Source organism: Streptopelia decaocto, assembly GCF_964273445.1.
Source record: "Streptopelia decaocto genome assembly, chromosome: 1".
NCBI classification, from domain to species: Eukaryota; Metazoa; Chordata; class Aves; order Columbiformes; family Columbidae; genus Streptopelia; species Streptopelia decaocto.
Window position 1 is genome coordinate 212221508 of NC_138663.1, and position 21997 is coordinate 212243504.

Sequence of the window (21997 nt, forward strand, 5' to 3'; positions counted from 1 at the left end):
CCATCCCCTTCCCGGCAAACTACAATGCAGTTTGGGGGTTGATAACTACCCAGTGTTACACTTCTACCTCTCAGATATCATAGAATCGACTGGGTTGGAAAAGCCCTCAGAGGTCATCCAGTCCAACCCTTGGCCCAGCTCCAGCCCAATCACTAGATCATGGCACTAAGTGCCATGGCCAATCTCAGTTTAAAAACCTCCAGGGCCGGTGAGTCCAGCACCTCCCTGGGCAGCCATTCCAATCCTGACCACTCTCTGCACAGAATTGCTTTCTAATCTCCAGCCTCAATTTCCCCTGGCAGAGTTGAAGCCCATGGCCCCTTGTCCTATTGCTGACTGCCTGGGAGAAGAGCCCAATCCCCACCTGGCTAGAACTGCCCTTCAGGTAGTTCTAGAGAGTGCTGAGCTCAGCTCTAAGCCTCCTCTTCTCCAGACTAAACAAGCCCAGCTCCCTCAGCCTCTCCCCATAGGGCTTGTGTTCCAGTCCCTTCCCCAGTCTTGTTGCTCTTCTCTGGACCCTCCAGCACTTCAATCTCTTTCCTGAGCTGAGGGGCCCAGAACTGAACACAACACTCCAGGTGTGGCCTCCCCAATGCAGAGCACAGGGGAAGGGTCACTGCCCTTGTCCTGCTGGCCACACTGGTTTGGGTACAGGACAGGACACCATTGGCCTTCTTGGCCACCTGGGCACACTGGTGGCTCCTGTTGAGCTTCCTGTCCATTAGTCCCCCAGGTCCCTTTCTGCCTGGCTGCTCTCCAGCCACTCTGTGCCAGCCTGGAGCGCTGCAGGGGGTTGTTGTGACCAAAGTGCAGCACCCGGCACTTGGCCTTGTTGAACTTCATCCCATTGGAATCAGCCCATTTTTCCAGTCTGTCCAGATCCTCTGCAGAGCCCTCCTGCCTTCCAGCAGGTCCACACTCCCTCCCAACTTGGTGTCAGCAGCAAATTTGCTGATGATGGTCTCAATGCCCTCATCTAAATCGTCAATGAAGATGTTAAACAGGACTGGACCCAACACTGACCCCCGGGGACACCACTAGTGACTGGATGCAGCCCCATTCCTGAAGGAGATAACTCAGCCTGCTGCTGCAGAACCATTGCAGACCGGGTCTTCCTCCCTCTCGCACATCCCACTACCTCAGTCTAATCCAAAATTGAGTGAGGAAATTTAACAGCTCATTGGCTCAGCAAAAGAAATATCACAGTATCACAGTATGTTTGGGATTGGAAGGGACCTCAAAAGCTCATCCAGTCCAATCCCCCTGCTGGAGCAGGAACACCCAGGTGAGGTCGCACAGGAACATGTCCAGGTGGGTTGGAATGTCTGCAGAGAAGGAGACTCCACAACCTCCCTGGGCAGCCTGGGCCAGGCTCTGACACCCTCACTGAGAAGAAGTTTCTTCTCAAATTTAAGTGGAATCTCTTGCGTTCCCATTACCCCTTGTCCTATCATTGTTTGCCACCGAGAAGAGCCTGGCTCCATCCTCGTGCCACTCACCCTTTAGATATTTATAAACATTAATAAGGTCACCCCTCAGTCTCCTCCAAACTAAAGAGCCCCAGCTCCCTCAGCCTTTCCTCACACGGGAGATGCTCCACTCCCTCCAGCATCTTGGTGGCTGCGCTGGACTCTCTCCAGCAGTTCCCTGTCCTGCTGGAGCTGAGGGGCCACAACTGGACACAATATTCCAGGTGTGGTCTCCCCAGGGCAGAGCAGAGGGGCAGGAGAACCTCTCTGACCTACTGACCACCCCCTTCTAACCCACCCCAGGTCCCATTGGCTTCCTGGCCACAAGGGCCCAGTGCTGGCTCATGGTCACCCTGCTGTCCCCAGGACCCCCAGGTCCCTTTCCCCTACGCTGCTCTCTAATATGTAATTTCCCAGCCTATACTGGAACCTGGGGTTGTTCCTGCCCAGATGCAGGACTCTACACTTGCCCTTGTTAAATTCCATCAGGTTATTCCCCGCCCAGCTCTCCAGCCTGTCCAGGTCTCTGATGGCAGCACAGCTTCCAGTGTCACCACTGCTCCCAGATTGGTGTCACCAGCAAACTTGCTGACAGTCACTCTATTCCCTCGTCTAAATCGTTAATGAATATATTGAATAATATTGGCCCCAGCACTGCCCCCTGAGGCTCTGCACTGGATACTGGTCTCCAACTGGACTCTGCACCATTGACCACCACTCTCTGGCTTCTCTACTTAAGCCAGTTTGCAACCCACCTCACTACTCTATTGTCTAGACCACCCCTCCTCAACTGAGCTGTGAGGATGCTGTGGGGACTGTGTCACAGGCTTTGCCGAAGTCAAGGTAGACCACATCCACCGATCTGCCAAATATCTGCACTAGGTAAGAGACTGAAAAGCAAGATTTGGATTCTGAAGGGAAAAAAGGAGGAAAAGAGAAAAAGCTGAGGGTGTAAAGCAGCCCAAGAGAACTCGGAGCGTGCACGAGGCGCTGTCGGGAGCTGTGTGCGCTGCCCGGCCTGACCTGCGGGATGCGGGTGGTGCGGGGGCTCGGGCTCCTCCTCGCGCTCGTCCTGGAGGGAATCGTCGTGGAACGAGGCGTCCTCGCTGCTGCCCTCCAGCCCGTTGCGCAGGGCCGCCCGCATGTTCAGAGCCACGATGGTGTCGTCCACGCTGTTGTGGTGCTTGTGCGCGGCGCTGTCGGGGCTCTGCGGGATGGGCTTGGCAATGGGGTTGGTGTAGAACCTCGTCACCTCGTGCTGATCCTCCTCCTCCTCTCGCTCGCCGTCTGCTCTGTGGTTTTCGTCGGGTGGCACCGACAGAAAGAACCTGAAGAAATGAAGAATAACATGGAGTCCTAAGGGACTTTCATCAACATGAGAATTCTGACGTTTTTTCATATAAAGAGCAAACCGGACCAGAACAAACTGCCACATCAGCAGTTATTCCCTTCACTCTGCCTTTGGCAAACCAGCTCTGCTGTTTTCCATCTAACCCGGGGCTCCCACTGCCAAAAAGCTGGTGGCCAGCCCAGCAGAGGGCAACATGATGGTCAGAGGACTCGAGCACGTGCCCTGCGAGCAGAGCTGAGAGAAATGGGTCACTCAGTCTGGAGAAAAGGATTGCGGGGGCTGCAGTCACAGCACTGAACACAAAACTCAGGCTCCGCACGGACAGACACGGCAGGAGGAGGAGAAACAGTCACGTTACGCCAGGGGAATGGCTGAGGACGCCAGCGCTGGAGCAGCGACCCAGAGGGGCTGGGGACCCCTGTCCGTGGGGCTCTGAGAGTCACCAGGGCAGCTGGGAGCCGGGGGTCGGACAAGCACGGTCTCTGCTCCCACCAGCGGCTCTTAGAGCAAATAGCTTCAAATAGAAAGAAAACGTTGAGCTGGTCAGGAACTTTTCCAGCCTCTAAAGAAAAAGAAAACCCAGAAGTTTATCTGCAATACGGTCGCAGATTTTGAGAGGAAGTAGATGTTCAGGTTTTTGTGGGGAACAGAGAGCCGTGGAAAATCCTCATTTTACCACGTAGAAAACACATGATGATGATGATGAGGAGACATTTGGGTCAGCAGAGCTCCCTGTGGTTCCCCGCTCCTGAGGACCAAGGGAAGGAAAGGTTCTCCCCTCCGGTTGGGTCCATCGCTGCCCTAGTTCCTCACCCCAGGAATGAGGAGAGACACCCATAGGGTACGTCATTCCCCCAACTCCCGATTCCGGATGGAATGAGTCGGTGTGTGACCACACAGGAAGCACACAGGGCTCATTTAAGAGGAAATTAACCTCCCAATGGGTCAACTCGCTTCCAACAAACAGCTAAAAAGACGCCTCTGAATAATAACAACAACGTAGAGACAGGCAGAACCAGTTTGCGTTTCCCTAAGGTTAAACAGCATCCCGATGAAGCGACGCACCGGTCGCCGTTCTCCGGGTACTCGGAGGGAGAAGCCAGGTCCTCGTTGTCGCGGCTGACGGGCGAGAAGAGGCTGCTGCTGTTGAGATTCTTCAGAACCAGCTTCTTGATGCTCTTCCTAGAAAGAAAAACAAACACAGAGAAACGTGGATAAGACCGGTTCCCACACTCAAGATGTGAAACCTCCAGTAACACCCCTGCAGCAGCTGAGCTACGTTTTGGAATTTCATTCCCGGCTTCGGTTCTTAAATGTAAAAAGCACAAATCATTGAAAGCTTCAGACACCAAGTTCAGCACCCACGGTATCATCTGTTTGGTTTTAACGGGTCATTTGGTGCTTTTCACTAAAACACCAGGTCACTCCACACCCTGCTCTCTCTGTGGAGAGGGAACGGGTGGGTCAGGCCACATGAAAGACACCAAGGTCACCCAAGTCACAAATGCTTTTAAAAAGCCTGTGTTTAGATGGGCTTTCAATGACCGATGCCAAGGCCTCCCAGGCCCCTTCGCAGCCTGACCGCCCCGATGCTCCTGAAGGCTGAAACCCAAGCGTTCCTGAGGGCGGATCCACAGCATCACTGCTCATTTCTCACAGAAACGGAACCGCAGCTGAAACGGAACCAGCTCCATGCTGTGAAAACGTCCAAAATCTGCCTTGGGACCGGGTGAGTTAGCAAACCTGCTGATGCTTCCGCTCCAGAGGCGGGACGTACCGCAAGCTCTCCTTGTAATGATTCCTAATTAACTGCAGAGCAGACTTGGGACGACCTCATTTTACATCTTGTTTGGCCTTCACGGTTTAACCCAAACACTCTAATCTCCTCTACAGAAAACATTGCCATTCGAGTGTCACGTAAAATCTGTTATTGCGACTAATATTTGAGGCGCAAAACAGTCACAGAATTCAGGACGTCACTGAACCCCATCAGAAGACTCTCGCCCCACCTCCCCCCTCCAAGAGGAAAAAGAACGAACTTTGGCATGAAGGCGCCGTTGGCCAGGGACGGTTCGTCATCGTCGAGGCCATCGAAGAGCTGGGACTTGGCGGAGCCGGCCGACTGCAGAGCTTTGGGCCGCACTCTGGTCGCTGGACGCGGAGTCAGTTTGTAGTGGGTGGGCGTCGTCAGGGCCTTCTGAGCCGCCGGGTTGGTTGGCTTCAGCCTCTGAAACAAAAAGGTGGAGAATTGGTGGTTTCATACCATTTATGGTGCGGTTTGTGGCCAGGGAGAGGACATGCTGCTCGAGGACTGTGAGCAAATAAGTAACAGGGGAAGTAATAAACAAAAAGAGAGACAAAAAGCTGGTTGACAACAGGTAATGGAAACAAGGGTCTGTGCTCCAGGCTGGGACGGGAGCCGCGTGTGCCCCAGGGGTACTGGGGACACCAGAACCACAGAGTGTCCTGAGCTGGAGGGACCCACAGATCATCGGTTGCAACGTCTGTCCCTGCAGAGGACACCCCACAGGTCACCCCGTGTGTCTGAGGACGGTGTCCAGTCTCTTGTTGAACACCGTCAGGTTGGGGCCGTGACCCCTCCCTGGGGACCCTGTTCAGTGTCCAGCACCTCTGGGGAAGAACCTTTTCCTCATGTCCCACTGACCCCCCTGGCACATCTGCTGCCGCTCCCTGGGCTCTGTCACTGTCACCGAGCAGAGCTCGCCCTGCCCCTCCTGCTCCTGCTGAGGAACCTGCAGCCCATGAGCTCTGCCCTCAGGCTGCTCTGCTCCAGCTCAGCAAACCCAGGGACTGCAGCCGCTCCTCACACGGCTTCATCTCCAAACCTTCACCAGCTCCATGGCCTCTGCACCCTCTCCAGCAGCTTTCTCTCTGTCCCCAGCCCTGCACACAGTGAATGCTGCAGGTGAGGCCGCCCCAGGCAGAGCAGAGCGGGACAATCCCTCCCTGCGCAGCTGGCCATGCTGTGCTGGGTGCAGCAGGACACAGGTCCCTCTTGGTGCCAGAATCACCGTTGGCTCAACCAGCGCGAGGTCCCCACAACATCCTCTGGCGCTGCAGCACAGCTCTCCAGCCCGTGTGCCTGGTGACAGCTGCTGGCAGTGAGGGACACGCAGAGTCCCCAAAGCTCATGTGGACGGTAGGCCAGCAAACTCCAAGCTGGCCCAGCCTACATGCAGGAGGCCCTGGATACTGTCAGAGGGCTTGTGCTGGTGCTGAGGGATCCAAGAGCACAGGGTACCCACAAAATGCGTGTCTGAGTGCTGCATCTATGTGCTGCAAGCTGCACGCTGGACTCACCTGCTCTATGGGGCAGCAAGAGGCTCAATGCCTGGGCAGGGCTATGGGATGGGCAGAGGGGCCATGTTAACGTCTGGGGATCCACAAACATGCAGGTGAGTCTAGAGAGTGTGAACGCACGTGATGGGAACAGGAACTGCAACCCTCATCAGCACAGAGCACAGCGTGATGGGAGAGGCTGAGGGACCGGGGGGGTCCAGCTGGAGAACAGGAGCTGAGGGGAGACCTTCTGATCTCTGAACTGCCTGAAAGGAGCTTGGAGCCAGGGGGGTCGGGCTCTGCTCCCCAGGAACAAGCGCCAGGAGCAGAGGAAACGGCCTCAAGTTGCGCCAGGGGAGGTTGAGGTTGGATTTAGGAACAATTTCTTCCCCAAAGGGCTGTGGGGCATTGGAACAGGCTGCCCAGGGCAGTGCTGGAGTCACCATCCCTGTAGGGCTGGACAGACGGACATGAGGTTCTCAGGACGTGGGGCAGGGACAGGGCTGGGGAACGGTTGGACTCCATGATCTGGAGAGGCCTAGAGCACCTTTCTTATGAATAGAGAGAGCTGGGGCTGTTGAGCTGGAGAAGCTGAGAGGGATGTGATCAATGGATCAATATGTCAGGGTGGGTGTCAGGATGGACCAGACTCTGCTCAGTGGTGCCCAACGCCAGGGTGAGGGGCAACGGGCACAGACTGAAACACAGGAGGCTCCATGTGAACATGAGCAGAACCTTGTGTGCTGGGAGGTGCCGGAGCCTGGCCCAGGCTGCCCAGAGCGGGTGTGGAGTCTCCTGCTCTGAGACGTTCAAACCTGCCTGTGACCCTGTGTGATCTGCTCTGTGACCCTGCGTGATCTGCTCTGGTGACCCCGGGTGATCTGCTCTGGTGACCCCGGGTGATCTGCTCTGGTGACCCCACGGTGGCGGGTTGGACTGGGGATCTACAGAGGGCACAACCCAAGCAGCCTGTGGTTCTGTGACTCCAAGCAGAACGATTCTGTGATTCTAAGGGGAGGAAGGGGACACGGCTGCACACGCTCGTGTCTCGGGGCAGCGCTGGCAGTCACACAGGAGCTGCGAAGGCAGCGCGGTGGCTGTGGCTGCGCAGGCAGCTGTGCCAGCACCCTCACTGCCCGTGTCAGGGACACACGCTCGGCTGCAGGACTGCGGTGGGAAAGCACCGGGCAGGCGCAGGAGCCGGTACAGAGCCTGTGTCTGTGGTAACATGCTGGGATCCAGCACTGAGCACGAGCCACCTCAGCCCCTGCAACCTGCCCAGAGGCAGCAGCTGTTGGGAACCTCCACACACAGCCTGAAAAGCGCTCGTTTTGTTGTCTTTTAAAACCAACCACCAGCGGCTGGTTTGTCAGAGGCTGTCGTAAGAGACGGCACAAGCAAAGCTCAAGCTAAGCACTAAAAATAGTTCAAGAGCAGGCAATTACCCATCCTTATTCTCAGTTAGCAGCCGTGTGCGCAAGAACTGCAGCCAAGGCTCTGGTGCGGGCAAGAGCAGTGAATGAAGCCCCAGGACAAGCAGTTTGTGTCCTGGAGAGCAGAAGCCGCTGCACAAGGACGGGTACGCAGCAGCTTGTCTGGCTGCTCACATAAGTGAAGGGAGCCAGCACAAAATACGAAGTCATCTCAAATCCTACCCACAAAATGGGTCTAGTTGTAGGTGCACTCACCTCCTCTTTCTTCTTTGGGTCCGACATGGGGTTCCTGAAGAGCGGGGAGTCTCCGAAGGGCGAGTACGTCAGGCTGTTGAGGTGCTGCTGCAGCACGGCCTGCTGGGCAGCCGACGCGTTCGGGTCCGTCAGCGCTACAACAACAACAACAACATCGCTTTGTAGTTGTAACCGTTTCACTAACAGACCCGAGGCGGGCAGAAAAGACACCCTTCCAAACCCAGGAATTCGCATTTCTACCCCGGCTCCAGTGCCCTTTCCCTGCCCTCGGCCACCGTTTCTGCAGCACCCTGAAGGGAAAATTCACATCCTCTTCCTTCATTAGAATTTGCAACCACGTTCAGTAAGTTTATCTGTGAAAGCTGAGGGCACAGAGAGCCACACATTGGTAGAATAAGCCTGGCCTGTCAAAACCTGTATTTAACTAATACTTTTGGCTTCTGAAACATCTTCCAAGGAGAATAAACAAACAAAAAAACAACCCAAACCACCAAAATCCATGATGTGAAGTTTTAATATTCTTGCTACCGCAATCAAACTTACAGGTCGAGTCCTCCCTACAACAAACCTCTCTGTCTTTTATCACCTAATTTTAATTCCCAATAAAATACTACATGTTGACATAATGAAGCGTTCTAATCCCAGGAGACCGGGCTGAATCCGTGCGTTCCCGAAGCAGAACGACACTGCTCTGAGATACAAGAGCCGCTGCCCGAGCAGGGAGCCCCGGGAGAGCCCGAGCCAGCGGCTCCTCCCCGCACCACCAGCTGGTTTGACAGGGCAGACGTTAACCAGCGAGACCCCTCCTGTGCTGCCCACAGAGGCTGGTATTTGGGTTATCTGCAGAGTATATTATCCCATAATATACTCCTGCAAAAGCTGGTAGCCCATGGCTTGGACAAGTGCACTCTCTGCTGGGTTAAGAACTGGCTGGAGGGCCGGGCCCAGAGAGCGCTGGTGAATGGGGCTGCATCCAGCTGGCGGCCGGTCACTGGTGGTGTCCCCAGGGGTCAGTGTTGGGGCCAGTCCTGTTTAACATCTTTATTGACGATTTAGATGAGGGGATTGAGACCATCATCAGCAAATTTGCTGATGACACCAAGTTGGGAGGGAGTGTGGACCTGCTGGAAGGCAGGAGGGCTCTGCAGAGGGATCTGGAGAGACTGGAAAAATGGGCTGATTCCAATGGGATGAAGTTCAACAAGGCCAAGTGCCGGGTGCTGCACTTTGGCCACAACAACCCCCTGCAGCGCTACAGGCTGGGCACAGAGTGGCTGCAGAGCAGTCAGGCAGAAAGGGACCTGGGGGACTAATGGACAGGAAGCTCAACAGGAGCCACCAGCGTGCCCAGGTGGCCAAGAAGGCCAATGGTGTCCTGTCCTGTACCCAAACCAGCGTGGTCAGCAGGACAAGGGCAGTGACCCTTCCCCTGTGCTCTGCATTGGGGAGGCCACACCTGGAGTATTGTGTTCAGTTCTGGGCCCTCAGCTCAGGAAAGAGATTGAAGTGCTGGAGGATCCAGAGAAGAGCAACAAGACTGGGGAAGGGACTTGAACACAAGCCCTATGGGGAGAGGCTGAGGGAGCTGGGCTTGTTCAGTCTGGAGAAGAGGAGGCTTAGAGCTGAGCTCAGCACTCTCTAGAACTACCTGAAGGGCAGTTCTAGCCAGGTGGGGATTGGGCTCTTCTCCCAGGCATCAGCAATAGGACAAGGGGCCATGGGCTTCAACTCTGCCAGGGGAAATTTAGGCTGGATATTAGAAGGAAATTCTGTGTAGAGAGAGTGGTCAGGATTGGAATGGCTGCCCAGGGAGGTGCTGGACTCACCGGCCCTGGAGGTTTTTAAGCTGAGATTGGCCATGGCACTTAGTGCCATGATCTAGTCAATGGACTGGAGTTGGACCAAGGGTTGGACTGGATGATCTCTGAGGTCTTTTCCAACCCAGTCCATTCTGTGATTCTGTGTGATTCTGTTTAGCTACACCAAGGAGGTCACCCCATTTGTCCAGCCCACCAGGTGCACCTGGATGGCAGCACAACCCTCACCTGAATCAAACCCCCTACTCTTCCCTTTGCCACCCGGACACTTACAGGAGCCCCCCGATTGAGTTCCAGTTGCGCTTTGGCTTTCCTAAGCCCAGCTCTGCAAGCCCGGGGGATGTCCCTGTTTCCTCCCCAGCCTCCCCGTGTCAGTCCCCACCTCGCGGTGCTGTTTGTGCGGCAGCTTTGCTCGCTCAGCCCCGTGGTGCCTCTGGAACTGCCGATCCCTCAACACCCACCAGCTCTGTCAGCCCATCATCCCCCCAGCATCATGTGCCATGTGTGTCACCGTTCTCCTGAAATCACCGTCTCAGGAGCCCGAGCATCACTTATTGTCCTTCATTTCAGGTGCTTAGATCCTCCAAACACAGTGAACGCTGCACATTCTACCGTGCCCGAATCTAAAGACCATTTATTTCACCGGTGGCACAGCACACCCGCTAATCAAGCCCCTGCAGCTCTGCCTGGAGTTACTGACCAGCTAACACCACATTTCCCTATGTTTTTTCCATAAGCACCTACTGTTGCTGCCCCAAATTCTATGATGAGAAACACATTAGTCATCTTGAAGACAAAGTTCTAATGTAGCTGCAATTAGTAGCAACTTTAAGCAACTTCAAATTACTTCAAAAAAACACATATAATTTGCACTAAAAGTCAATACCGTGGTCTGCGCTGCTACTGCAAACAGAACTGGCCTCAAATTGACACTAATGGACAGGAAGCTCAACATGAGCCACCAGTGTGCCCAGGTGGCCAAGAAGGCCAATGGTGTCCTGTCCTGTACCCAAACCAGCGTGGTCAGCAGGACAAGGGCAGTGACCCTTCCCCTGTGCTCTGCACTGGGGAGGCCACACCTGGAGTGTTGTGTTCAGTTCTGGGCCCCTCAGCTCAGGAAAGAGATTGAAGTGCTGGAGCGGGTCCAGAGAAGAGCAACAAGACTGGGGAAGGGACTTGAGCACAAGCCCTATGGGGAGAGGCTGAGGGAGCTGGGCTTGTTTAGTCTGGAGAAGAGGAGGCTCAGAGCTGAGCTCAACACTCTCTAGAACTACCTGAAGGGCAGTTCTAGCCAGGTGGGGATTCGTCTCTTCTCCAGGCATCAGCAATAGGACAAGGGGCCATGGGCTTCAACTCTGCCAGGGGAAATTTAGGCTGGATATTAGAAAGAAATTCTTTACAGAGAGAGTGGTCAGGCATTGGAATGGCTGCCCAGGGAGGTGCTGGACTCACCGTCCCTGGAGGTTTTTCAACTCAGTTTGGACACTTAGTGCCATGATCTGGTCAATGGACTGGAGTTGGACCAAGGGTTGGACTCGACCTCTCAGGGATCTTCCAGCCCAGTCCATTCTGTGATTCTGTGAAATACTTCCATCCCTCCAAAGCAGTTGGGTGGGACGTGCTCCCACGCTCAGGCCCAGCTGACGCATGGGGGGCAGCGGCGGTTAAGCCGGGTTTAGCGCACACTCACCCACAGCAGGCTGGGGGGCTCCGAAGCCCAGCGTCGCCGTCGACGTGTTGAAGCCCGGCGCCCCGAACGCCCCGGTTCCCAGCGTCCCGCCGAGCTTGGTCTGCGTGTTCCCGAACAGCGAGGTCTGTCCTGCGCCCAGAGCTGCGGCACGAGATGCCCCGTTCACTACAGCGCTTCAAGCCCATTTATCCCACATCAACAACTAAAAGATTTATTATTAAACCGCAGAAAACATTTGACGTGCCCACAAATGCTACGGACACGCGTGTGATCGGATCAGAACCTTCAAACGCAGAGGATGCCTCCGGTTTTCTGAGCCATTAACCGCCACTGTAAGCAGTGCCTACAGCTTCTAAAAGGTTATTTAGCATTGGTTAACGAGCTCTGCTTGGTTCTGGGGCTGAGATTCATGGCTTCAGGCTAAATAAACCACTTGCAGGCTTTACTGCAGAGGCAGCAACAGGCCCACGGCTCCGTTGCGGCTGTTCTTGGGCTGACAAACACGGCTCCGCTCTTACCTGTTCCAAAGCCCGTCCCCAGGCCGGTTCCCAGCGTCCCCGTCGCAGGCTTGTTTCCAAACAAACTATTTCCAGCGGTGTTGGCGCCAAAACCTTCAGGAACAGAAGCAGGAGCTCGTTAATCTAACACCGTTAGGGAGGAAATTAAAAACGTCAGCTCAAAGACACAGTTCAGGCCAGATTTCCACTTTCCAACAACGCGAGTTAAACCGACGAGGGGCAAGAAGGGATTTCAACGGTAAAACCATATTTGAGTTGTGGACGCGATACTGAAACCATCGGCGCAGCAAAACAGCGTCTTGTCTTTCAGTTTGTTACAAACTCCAGCGTTTTACGGAAAGCCAGAACTGACACGATGCTGCTGTATCCAGCAACAACAAAACGGATGAAGTTTCTTCAGCCGCCTGGAAGCGACAAATCCCATTTTATACTGTTTATACCACACACGCGCTTCCGATTCTCAGCAGCTTACAACCCAGATTCGTGCAAGCACACAGCTCAAAGATGCATCTCTCATTGTAACTAAGCATAATCCATACCTAACATTAAATTAGCTCTTCAACGGAAGGCTGTGAAAGCATCCTCTGGTTGGTTAATATGTGAAGATGGAATTAAACTAGAGAGCTGCAGTCACAGACCAACATCAGTGACACCTCAGAGCCTGTAAATTGTACCACTGCAAGTAATGCAGGCAAATTGAAAACAAGCCCTGAAGTCACTCTTGTTCACCAGCCTCAATAAAGCAGCTGTGGGGATCTGGAGGAACAGCGCAACGAGGCTTTGGGAGCAGCTTCACAAGCGCCGCCATCAGTCTGCGCAAGGCCTGGCCCAGCAAAGCCGGGCCCAGCAAACCTGCGCCTGTTGTGCTGCCCCCAACAAGCTCCTCCCGTCTCGTTCTGGCAGGATAATCACATTTTACACTTCACTGCCAATACATTTTTTTAAAATATCAGTAAGTAAACCTGCTCCTGCTCACTTTTCGCAGCAGTTTTGCTGCTCTCACAGTCAAGAAAACCCCGGCTAAACCGGGACCGTTTCACGTTCCCCGCACTCCAGCGCGGGGTATCCTTATCCCACCAAGCTACAGGTATCGCTGGTTTTAACCCCATTTCCCTCAGCGCTCGTCACAACCACGGCACATTTACAGCCTCAAACCTCTACGTTCAATGAATTCTTTGATTTCAACTATTTTCCAGCACACGTTCCACTGTCTCTCAAGCACTAAAGCATCTACTTGCTTGAGCCAGGGAACAAAGCTACGAACCAGCAGCCGGCGCGTTTCCCTGCAGCAACACGCACCGGACACGCTGCGCACCCGGGAATTTGAACACTCAGCACAGCTAGGACGGGACACTCCGGTGTGTGGTATATTCACTATAGCTTTAAGTGACTGAAATCCCCCTTTTTTGGTTTGTACGGGTCCCCAGATGAGGGTGGGTTGGTTACCGAAGAGCCCGCCGCCCGTGGTGGTGCCGAACGAGGGAGCGCTGGTCGTGGTGGTTCCAAATCCAGCCGGTTTGTTCCCAAACAGTGTCTGAAAGGGAGAAAACACAACTGTGGCAACTGACGGGACCGATATTAGAATCACATTAGTATCTGACCGTGGGCAAGGATGCGGAGCTGGGGCCGAGCGTGGATTGCACAGCCCAGGCGCCCGCGATCGGGGGTTGTTTGTGAGACACACACACTCGCACGTGACAAACACCTTCTGGAAACCGCTGTTTGCGCCCCTTTAGAAGCAAAATGACTGAATATCTGGAATAAAATCCATTTTCGGTTAAGTCATCATCACAATTTCAATGTCAGTACTTGCACCACTACGGCCAGGCATCCCTAGCACTATGAACAGCGAGGTGTTCAGTCGCTTTTTAGCAGTCAAGATGCTATTTGTTAATAGGCATATTTCTGCAGCGCTAGTTCTATTCCACAGGCTTACGTTGCATCCTTCAGCACACACAAAACCACGCTGTTCCGCACCTTTGGCACCTTCACTCTCAAGACAACGCTATTTCCATAGGGGTCAGTACCCAAGAACCAGACTACGCCATTTGCGCTTTGTTTTCCTTTTTAAAAAACTCATTTTATTTTCTTCTATGAAGATAGAGACGTACCGATCCGCCAACGCCAAATCCCGTATTGGTCTGGCCAAAGAGCCCGGTTCCGGTGCCGAATCCAGTGCCGGCGTTGGTGTTGGCGGCTGTTCCGAACAGGCCTCCGGGCTGCGAGGGCTGCGTGACCCCGAACAGACCCTGCAACGGGAACCGCGGTCAGAAAGCGCTGCCGTGAACACAACTGACGCACACGGGTCACAAAACGATGCTCCAACGTCACCCTTCGCTGGGGAAGACGATGGGTGAAAAGCGCTTCGGAAGCTTTAGCCGTTCTCTGAGAAATCAGTTACGAAAAGGAAATAGAAAACCAAGCAAAACAACAACAACCAGCAAAGAATTGATGCTCCAGGCTTAAAAGGATATTGGAATTTCCTGATCAGTTTGAGTTGGGAGATGGAAAGGAAACATTTCAGTGTTTTCTGGGAGAAGTCACAGCATATTCAGACAGAATATGGATTATCTGGAACCAAAGCCACTAATTATGCAGCATCTCTGTCCAGAGAGAGCCCATGAACGCTGCTCGGGGCCACCAGAAAGCACAGAACAGTTAACAGATTCACAGAGAACGTTAATAGCGGAATGATCTGTGTGATCATGGCCAGAAATGCTTGAACTGATAGAGCAGGCTGCTAAAAAAGGGAAGGGGAAACATCATTTGTTCAAAGCTGTTTTGCTGTCCAGTTATCAGGAATGAAACACCTAATGAAATTTAACAAGGGCAAGTGTAGAGTCCTGCATCTGGGCAGGAACAGCCCCAGGTTCCAGTATAGGCTGGGAAATTACGTATTAGAGAGCAGCGTAGGGGAAAGGGACCTGGGGGTCCTGGGGACAGCAGGGTGACCATGAGCCAGCACTGGGCCCTTGTGGCCAGGAAGCCAATGGGACCTGGGGTGGGTTAGAAGGGGGTGGTCAGTAGGTCAGAGAGGTTCTCCTGCCCCTCTGCTCTGCCCTGGGGAGACCACACCTGGAATCTTGTGTCCAGTTGTGGCCCCTCAGTTCCAGCAGGACAGGGAACTGCTGCAGAGGGTCCAGCGTAGGGCAACAAAGATGCTGAAGGGAGTGGAGCATCTCCCGTGTGAGGAAAGGCTGAGGGACCTGGGGCTCCTTAGTTTGGAGAAGAGGAGACTGAGGGGTGACCTTACTAATGTTTATAAATATGTAAAGGGTGAGTGCCACGAGGATGGAGCCAGGCTCTTCTCGGTGGCAAACAATGATAGGACAAGGGGTAATGGGATCAAGCTGGAACACAAGAGGTTCCACTTAAATTTGAGGAAAGATTTCTTCTCAGTAAGGGTGACAGAGCCTGGAACAGGCTGCCCAGGGGGGTTGTGGAGTCTCCTTCTCTGCAGACATTCCAACCCCCTGGACATGTTCCTGTGCGACCTCATCTGGGTGTTCCTGCTCCATGGGGGGATTGGACTGGATGAGCTTTTGAGGTCCCTTCCAATCCCAAACATACTGCAATACTGTGATACTGTGATACTTTGGCGTGAAGTCGCAAGCACAAAAAGCAGCGATCAGAGCATCGCGTCCCGGCTTCCCAAAGCTGTACTATGATTTTTGGAAGATCTCAGGCCCTAAATCACACCTCCTCGCTGTGCCTGGAGCGCTGTACCGCAGCACCAACCCGGCAGGGTTCAAACAAGGCATCTTACCATGGTGTTGGTGTTGGGCTGCCCCAGCGTGCTGGTGTTGACGAAGGAGAAGCCCGTGTTCTGCGTCGTCGTGGCCTGGCCAAACGGCTTGTTGAACAGGCTCGTAGTCTGAGACTGCTGACCGAAGAGACTGCCTGTCGTACCTGTCCCGAAGCCAGTCGTACCTACAACACAACACATCGCTTAAAAACCCCTCAAGCGTGTGTAAAACCCAGCGCGTGTCCACACTCAGCACATTCCAACAGGAATAAAGATGTGTGAATTCAATGGAGCAGCCTGAGGTGTCTCTGGGGATGGTACCTGGGCCAGGCTCTCGCCACCCTCACGGCAACAATTTCTCCTCACATCTGGCCCATGTTTTACCAGCTTTGCCATGGCCCATTTGTTCTCCAACCCTCTGACCACAAGTACTTGAGAAGAGCTCCCTGGCCAAGAGGGAGCCAGGGCCCTACACTCCGGTTTGCACTACAACCCACACAGCCACAGAAACACAGAACCATCGAATGGTTTGGGGTGGAAAAGACCTGTGAGATCACAGAGTCCAACCATTAACCCAGCCCCGCCACATCCACCGCTAACCCATGGCCCTCAGAACCCAAACACCTTCTCCCTCTTCCTCCTTCAAGGAGAAGAGCTGTTTACATGTAGTAAAATTGTACCACATCTACACGAGCTTGTGCCCCTTCTCGCAACCGCTGTTGCTATCTCAGCAGAGCGAGGCGCTTTCCGCAGAACTCACTGCACGAGAAGCCCCTGCAGCTTCCAGGCCGGGCAGCCCGTGGGTTCGGTGACCCACACGTTCCGGGGGGCACAGCACAGAATCGCTCCCCTCCCCACAGACCCTGGGATCTGGATCCTGTTCACAGTCTAATTCCACCAACGCTAATACCTGCTTTGAGCTTCGCAGCAGAAACTCAAAAATAGAATTTGTGCTTGAACTTTCCAGCACTGTTTGTTTTACACTGAGTTCGGGAAGGTACATGGAGGGCTCAGCACAACCAGCCCGCAACTACCAGGCAGTAAATGAGTTATTCCATACCCACCTTTTAGCTTTTGACCAAAATGGACAGAATAAAACCAGGACAGCACAACACAGAGTGGATCCACATCCTACCCTTGATCTACTGCGGGGAAAAGCCCCTGGCAAAGCCTCCTTGGGCTACTCTGAATTAACTCCCCCATTTCCAAGGGGTTTACGTTCGCTCCTTAGCAGAAGCAGAACCTTGACTTGGCCATGAACCAACTGACACCATCACCCACCGTCCATCAGACACATCCCGGTGCTTTTACTCCCAATTCTGTGACTTGCTCCGTTGAGTCACTCAACAGACATTTCTATGGCAAAGAACCCCGCTATGGAATATTGATAATACAACCAGTAAAATTCTGAGCTTGCCCCAGCGCTTCATCTTTTTTAATCACAGAATTTTAAACAGCTTAAGGGAACATCAGCTATCGGGTCACGACAGCAGGGCCAGGCAGTACTCACTGGTTCCAAACGCGGTTTTGTTCTGTCCGTAGGAAAAGCCCGTGTTGGTGGTGGAGGAGCCGAAGAGCCCCGTGGCCGTGCTGGACGTGGCGGTCGAGGACCCAAACAGGCCGGCGGCCGCTCCCGCTCCCACGGGGTTCGAGGGCCCTTTCCTGTTTGCCTGATAGTCTTCTAATCGGAGCTCCTGGAAAGGCAAAACCCAGTTCACTTCACACGCTTCACACACAATCAGGTCCCAACAGCGTCACCGGCACGTTTACACTGCGTTCCAGCCCGCTCCGGGATGGCGAGAGCAAGAAAAGCTCTAACGCCTATGTTTGTAAACAGGAGGACAACAAAAGCAGGACCTACGCTATGTTTGGGCTTCAGTTTTACCTCTTGGGGCTTTTTTAGACCTTTTGGAAGATTTGCTTCAAGCACCAGACAAGTCAACACTAGTGAAAGGTTTCGGATGAAGTGTTTGGGAACAGTAGTTTATAGCAAAGAGCTGAGTTGTGTCTAGGGCTCTGCCGTTATCTCCGCAGCGCTGGGCTGCTCCCAGCACCGCCTCTCGCCCTTCTGGTATAGGGGAGATGGCATTCCAGCACAAAAACTGCAGCGTTCAACGTTTCAAAACAACCGCAATTCATACCGCGATGCACTAAGCATTTTACTACATGATAACTCTCTTTCCTGTGAGCAATGCAGATACTAGAGGCTGCACACATCTTAACGAGCACAGAAGATACTTATTCCGGTCGCCAAAAGCTCTACTGAACACACTACCGAGCAGCCAGACGAGAGCAGCATGTTTGAACACTCGCGGACTGACCTCAAGGGATTTGCTCTCGTATTCCTTCATGGCAGTAATACACTGGTGCTTGGTGTTGATGCTGGTGCTGACTCCAGATTTCACCATGGTGTCGGTACCAGTTGGCGGCTGCAAGAGAAGAGGTGACGGTATCAAACCGAGGATCCAGCCAGGCTGCCGTTGACAGTTGGTGCTCCTGCGGCAACGCTGTTAAACCCAAACCGAGCCCAGGCCCCGAGGCAGAGTCCTGTGGTCTGCACAGCTGCGGCCTCACCCCAAGACCAGGCACGCTCAGCAGCCATCGGCGCAATTTACCCCGGGAACGCTCAAAGCAACGCAGCGCAATCCATTTCCCAGCTTCGCTTGAAAGGCGGTTTACCTGAATTTGAGTTATAAGTCCTCTAGCTACGCACAGATTTCATTATCCCCCTTTTTCTTAATTGCACTGCGACAGTAAACACCAACGGCGCTCGGGCTGCCCAAGCTGCTCATGGCAGCCCTGCCCGCGCCCCGCAACAACCGACGGAGAGCGTCAGGCGGTCAAAGCGGCTCAGTCTAGAAAGGCGGAGGGCCGAGAGTCGCCGGAGCAAGGGTCTGGGGAGGCAGTGAGGATCTGGGGAGGCCCCACGGCCGCGGTGGCCTCCTGGCCGGGCCGCCCTCCATCCTCAACTGCCGCGGAACCCCTGTCGTTACTCACCCCGTTCTTAAAGGGAACGCGGCCAGGAAACGCGCGGGACCGGCCGCCACGCTCGGCTCGCGTTTCCGCGGCCGCGCCGGCTTCCCAGAGAATCCCGTTCATTCTGACCCGCTCCCCGGCCCCTTCCGCCCTTACTGCCCTCGGCATTTAGCGCTGAGCACCCCAGTTCTGTGGCGCTGCCCCCTTCCCGAGAAGGCTCGGTTTTAAGAGCTGGTTTACCTGTCTGGCTTTAACACTGCTGCAAACCGAGTCTAGAGAGCACGCAGCTCCCCAGTGCTTGAGAAGGCCCTCAAATTCACAATTAAAGTCTAGTTCTTCAGAGTTAAACACCCTATTTCCACTACAACAGTCCCACAACGGGTGTTTTCAGGTCATTTCAGAACACTGTGCACTCACAGGCGGACTATCCATTTTGTTTTCACCTCAGTGACCAAGACAAACAACAGCCAAACATAAAGCTTCCGACAATAACCAGGCTTAAGGAGGAAACTCAGAACTTACGTTAAACTTGATAGTGGTGCCAGTTGGAGCAGCGGTAAAACTGGTTGGGCCGAAGAGCGAGCCCGATGTGCTCCCGAAAGGATTGGAAGTCGTGTTGGTGGTTCCAAAGAGACCTCCGCTGCTGGTACTGGTGCCAAAGTCTGAAACAGGTCAAAAATAAACAGGTCAGCGCTGAACCAAACCTGAATGTTAACACTTCAACACTAATATGCTGTTCAAATTATAAACTGGTTTGGAAATAGAAAAAAATAAACACTAGAAAAAAGCCACTTCCAATAGAAATGGAAACCAACAGTCTGTTACCGCAACTTCGCGCTGCAGGAGCCCCCAGCTCCCCACCCTGGAAGCACCAGAATCACCAGGTCCATTCTGCTCCTGCCAGCGCTGAGAAATGATGCGCAGAAAGGGAACCAGGGAGGTTTGTTTCTCAGAAAGGTCTGCGAGCAGCTGCTGCTGCTTCGGGGACTTACAGCAGAGTTTAAAAGGCATTTCAAGCATTCTGGTGCCAGAAGCAAAATCAACCGTAACTGTCCTACCAGAGCAGAATAAAAAGCTAAAAGCAAGCAGCAGCAAAGGATATTTAAGAATAGAAAAAGCCAATTGACTGCCTTTTAAAACTTATGACTAGATCACAGTTGGCAGGGTATCAGGCTCACTTTTGGCTATTGCAAACCACACCAGCATCTTGATATCCTTCAGGAGAGAAAAACACCCCCAAAAGCCACCCAAGCCCCACACTGACACTTGTACAGACCCCACAGGTCCACCCAGCGCTCTGTGCTCCCCCAGCAAAGCAAACGAGCAAAGCTGGGGCGGTGGGACTCACTTCCGAAGCCGGCCGGCTTGTTCTGCGCGAAGGCGTTGCTCTGGGACGAGAAGAGCCCGCCGCCCGTGCTGGTGGTGCCAAACAGGCTGTTGGACGTGCCGGTGGACGTGCCAAAGCCAAAGCTGGTGCTGGTGGAGGAGGTGGCTGGCTGGTTGAACGTGGTCGAACCGAACAATCCTCCTGGAGACAGAGAGACACTGTTCATTACTTGCAATCAACCGATGGGGGTTTGTTGTTGTTCGGTTGGTTTTTTTCTTGTTTCTTTTTCCTCACCCCGTCCCCCCTCTTTTCTAACAACATCCTCCCTTCGGGATCGTGTTCTGCACCACAACCCCAGCACGTACCCGGTTTCGTCTGCGTGCTCCCGAAGAGGCCTCCAGTGTTGTTGTTCGACCCGAAGGCCGAGGTCCCGAACGCTCCTCCGCTCGTCGTGCCAAAGCCAGCATCTGAAAATCAGCAGCAGCGCTCAGACAAAGCCGCATTCTAAACACGTGCGCCAGAAACTAAACACCCTCACCACCTTTTTAACTGACCAGAAGACTACCTGTATGTGCCTGGGCTAAGCAAAGAGGTGTAATTAATGGTTGCACAGAGCTCTTGAAGCAACAAGCTATGATAACTGAGTCATATTTCCACAGAGTGTGAAGACACTGCTCTGCAAGGCCCCTGTGGCACCTGGAAGCTGCTCTTCTGGTACTTTGGTTTAGGAGCAATATGAACAGAATATACATCAGCTTATAGTCTGATTTACTGGCTAAACACCCCCCCCAAGGTGGTATTTATGATGTGCATCTCCAGAAGAAACTCTTCAGATTCCACGCTTCGCTTTTTCCTTCCAAGTCTTCCCAAGAAATCCAGTCCTGAGTAAAAGAAACTCCCCCCACGCTGGCAAGATGAGCTTCACCTGAGCACCGAGTTTCCTTTTAAAAAGGACACTTCATGGAATCCTGGTATCTCCTCAAATTAAAGCCTGTGTGAGGGGAGAAGCCCAGGGCTCCTGAACTCAATCCACCCCAGTTCCACCCGACCCCCCGGTCCAGCACTGGGATAAAACATCCAGAAGGACTGAAAGGTTGATTCACTCACTTTGTCCGAAAGTCGAGGTTGTCCCAAAGCCGGTGCTGCCTCCAAACGGAGTGCCAAAGGATTTGTTAAACATCTTCAAGCTCTGGTAGGTTTCTCCCTTAAACCTGGGGGGGAGGGAAAAATCAGCTTTAAATAAAATTTTATCTTGAAAATGAGAAGTTCATCTTCCTCGTTGCTGCTGTAAGTGATCTAACGTGAGCACTCACGGCACAAAGCGCACGACAACGTGTTAAGGTGACGCTGAACGACCGAGAACAGCCACAACACTAACGCTTTAGTGCCACCACGAGCGAGCTCCTTCCACCCCAATCGCACCCGGGCTTTCCGTGTGTCTTACAACCGAAAAGAACAAATACACCAAACTGACCGCCTGTTCCCAACAGAATCCTGGAGAGCACCTGACAGCACCTCCCGCGCGTTCCCACTCCCTGTGATCCACACCAAACGCCACAAACCCATTTCTGCTTGGCCACCTCAAGGCCAGAAGGGGCAGCCCCGAAACACGCACGGGGACCCGCAGCATCTTCCGTGATTTTGCGTTAAACGCTATTTGCCAACCGCTTCAAACAAGAATTACCGGGATACACTGTCCATCTGCTTCCCATTTCTCGCTCACGTGCTGCACCGGGGCTCTCCCGACTTTCTCAAAGCTGTTGGTTTGAAATACTTATTCAGGGGACATTTACCCCACGGAGGCAGGGGCCCAATTCACCTTCACAACAGCCCTCGTTTTATTCACAGATACTTTTAGTAACACAACCTCACTCCAATCCCTCCTCCAAGTACAAACGCGATGTTACAGCTTTATTTTCAACAAAAGCGCCCCAGCTAACCCAAAACCAGAACGGAGCCCCAGCCGCACTCCAGCCCAAGAAATCTGGAGTATTTTTCTGTACCGGCCCCAACACGTGTCAGCTCCACCAGTGAAAACACCAATATTACTGGGGAAAACAAAATAAGAATCATTGTTGGTTAATCCACAGCAGCACAGAACTCCCGCATTTAGAAA

The 21997-nt window shown here is 53.5% G+C and overlaps 1 protein-coding gene across 1 annotated transcript in view; it reads right to left on the reverse strand.

The window, feature by feature from the left end:
• Positions 1-21997, reverse strand: part of NUP98 (nucleoporin 98 and 96 precursor) — a 50799-nt gene that overhangs the window by 26694 nt on the left and 2108 nt on the right. Inside the window, exons 2-16 of the mRNA XM_082048488.1 lie at positions 20989-21092; positions 20247-20348; positions 19903-20082; positions 19077-19216; positions 17900-18007; positions 17089-17272; positions 15600-15763; positions 13945-14082; positions 13280-13367; positions 11834-11926; positions 11316-11456; positions 7809-7942; positions 4860-5047; positions 3886-4002; positions 2493-2797 (exon numbers count right to left, since the gene is read on the reverse strand). Coding sequence (XP_081904614.1) covers positions 2493-2797; positions 3886-4002; positions 4860-5047; positions 7809-7942; positions 11316-11456; positions 11834-11926; positions 13280-13367; positions 13945-14082; positions 15600-15763; positions 17089-17272; positions 17900-18007; positions 19077-19216; positions 19903-20082; positions 20247-20348; positions 20989-21061 — 2155 coding nt within the window. The 5' untranslated portion in view covers positions 21062-21092. The remainder of the gene's footprint in view (positions 1-2492; positions 2798-3885; positions 4003-4859; positions 5048-7808; positions 7943-11315; positions 11457-11833; positions 11927-13279; positions 13368-13944; positions 14083-15599; positions 15764-17088; positions 17273-17899; positions 18008-19076; positions 19217-19902; positions 20083-20246; positions 20349-20988; positions 21093-21997) is intronic.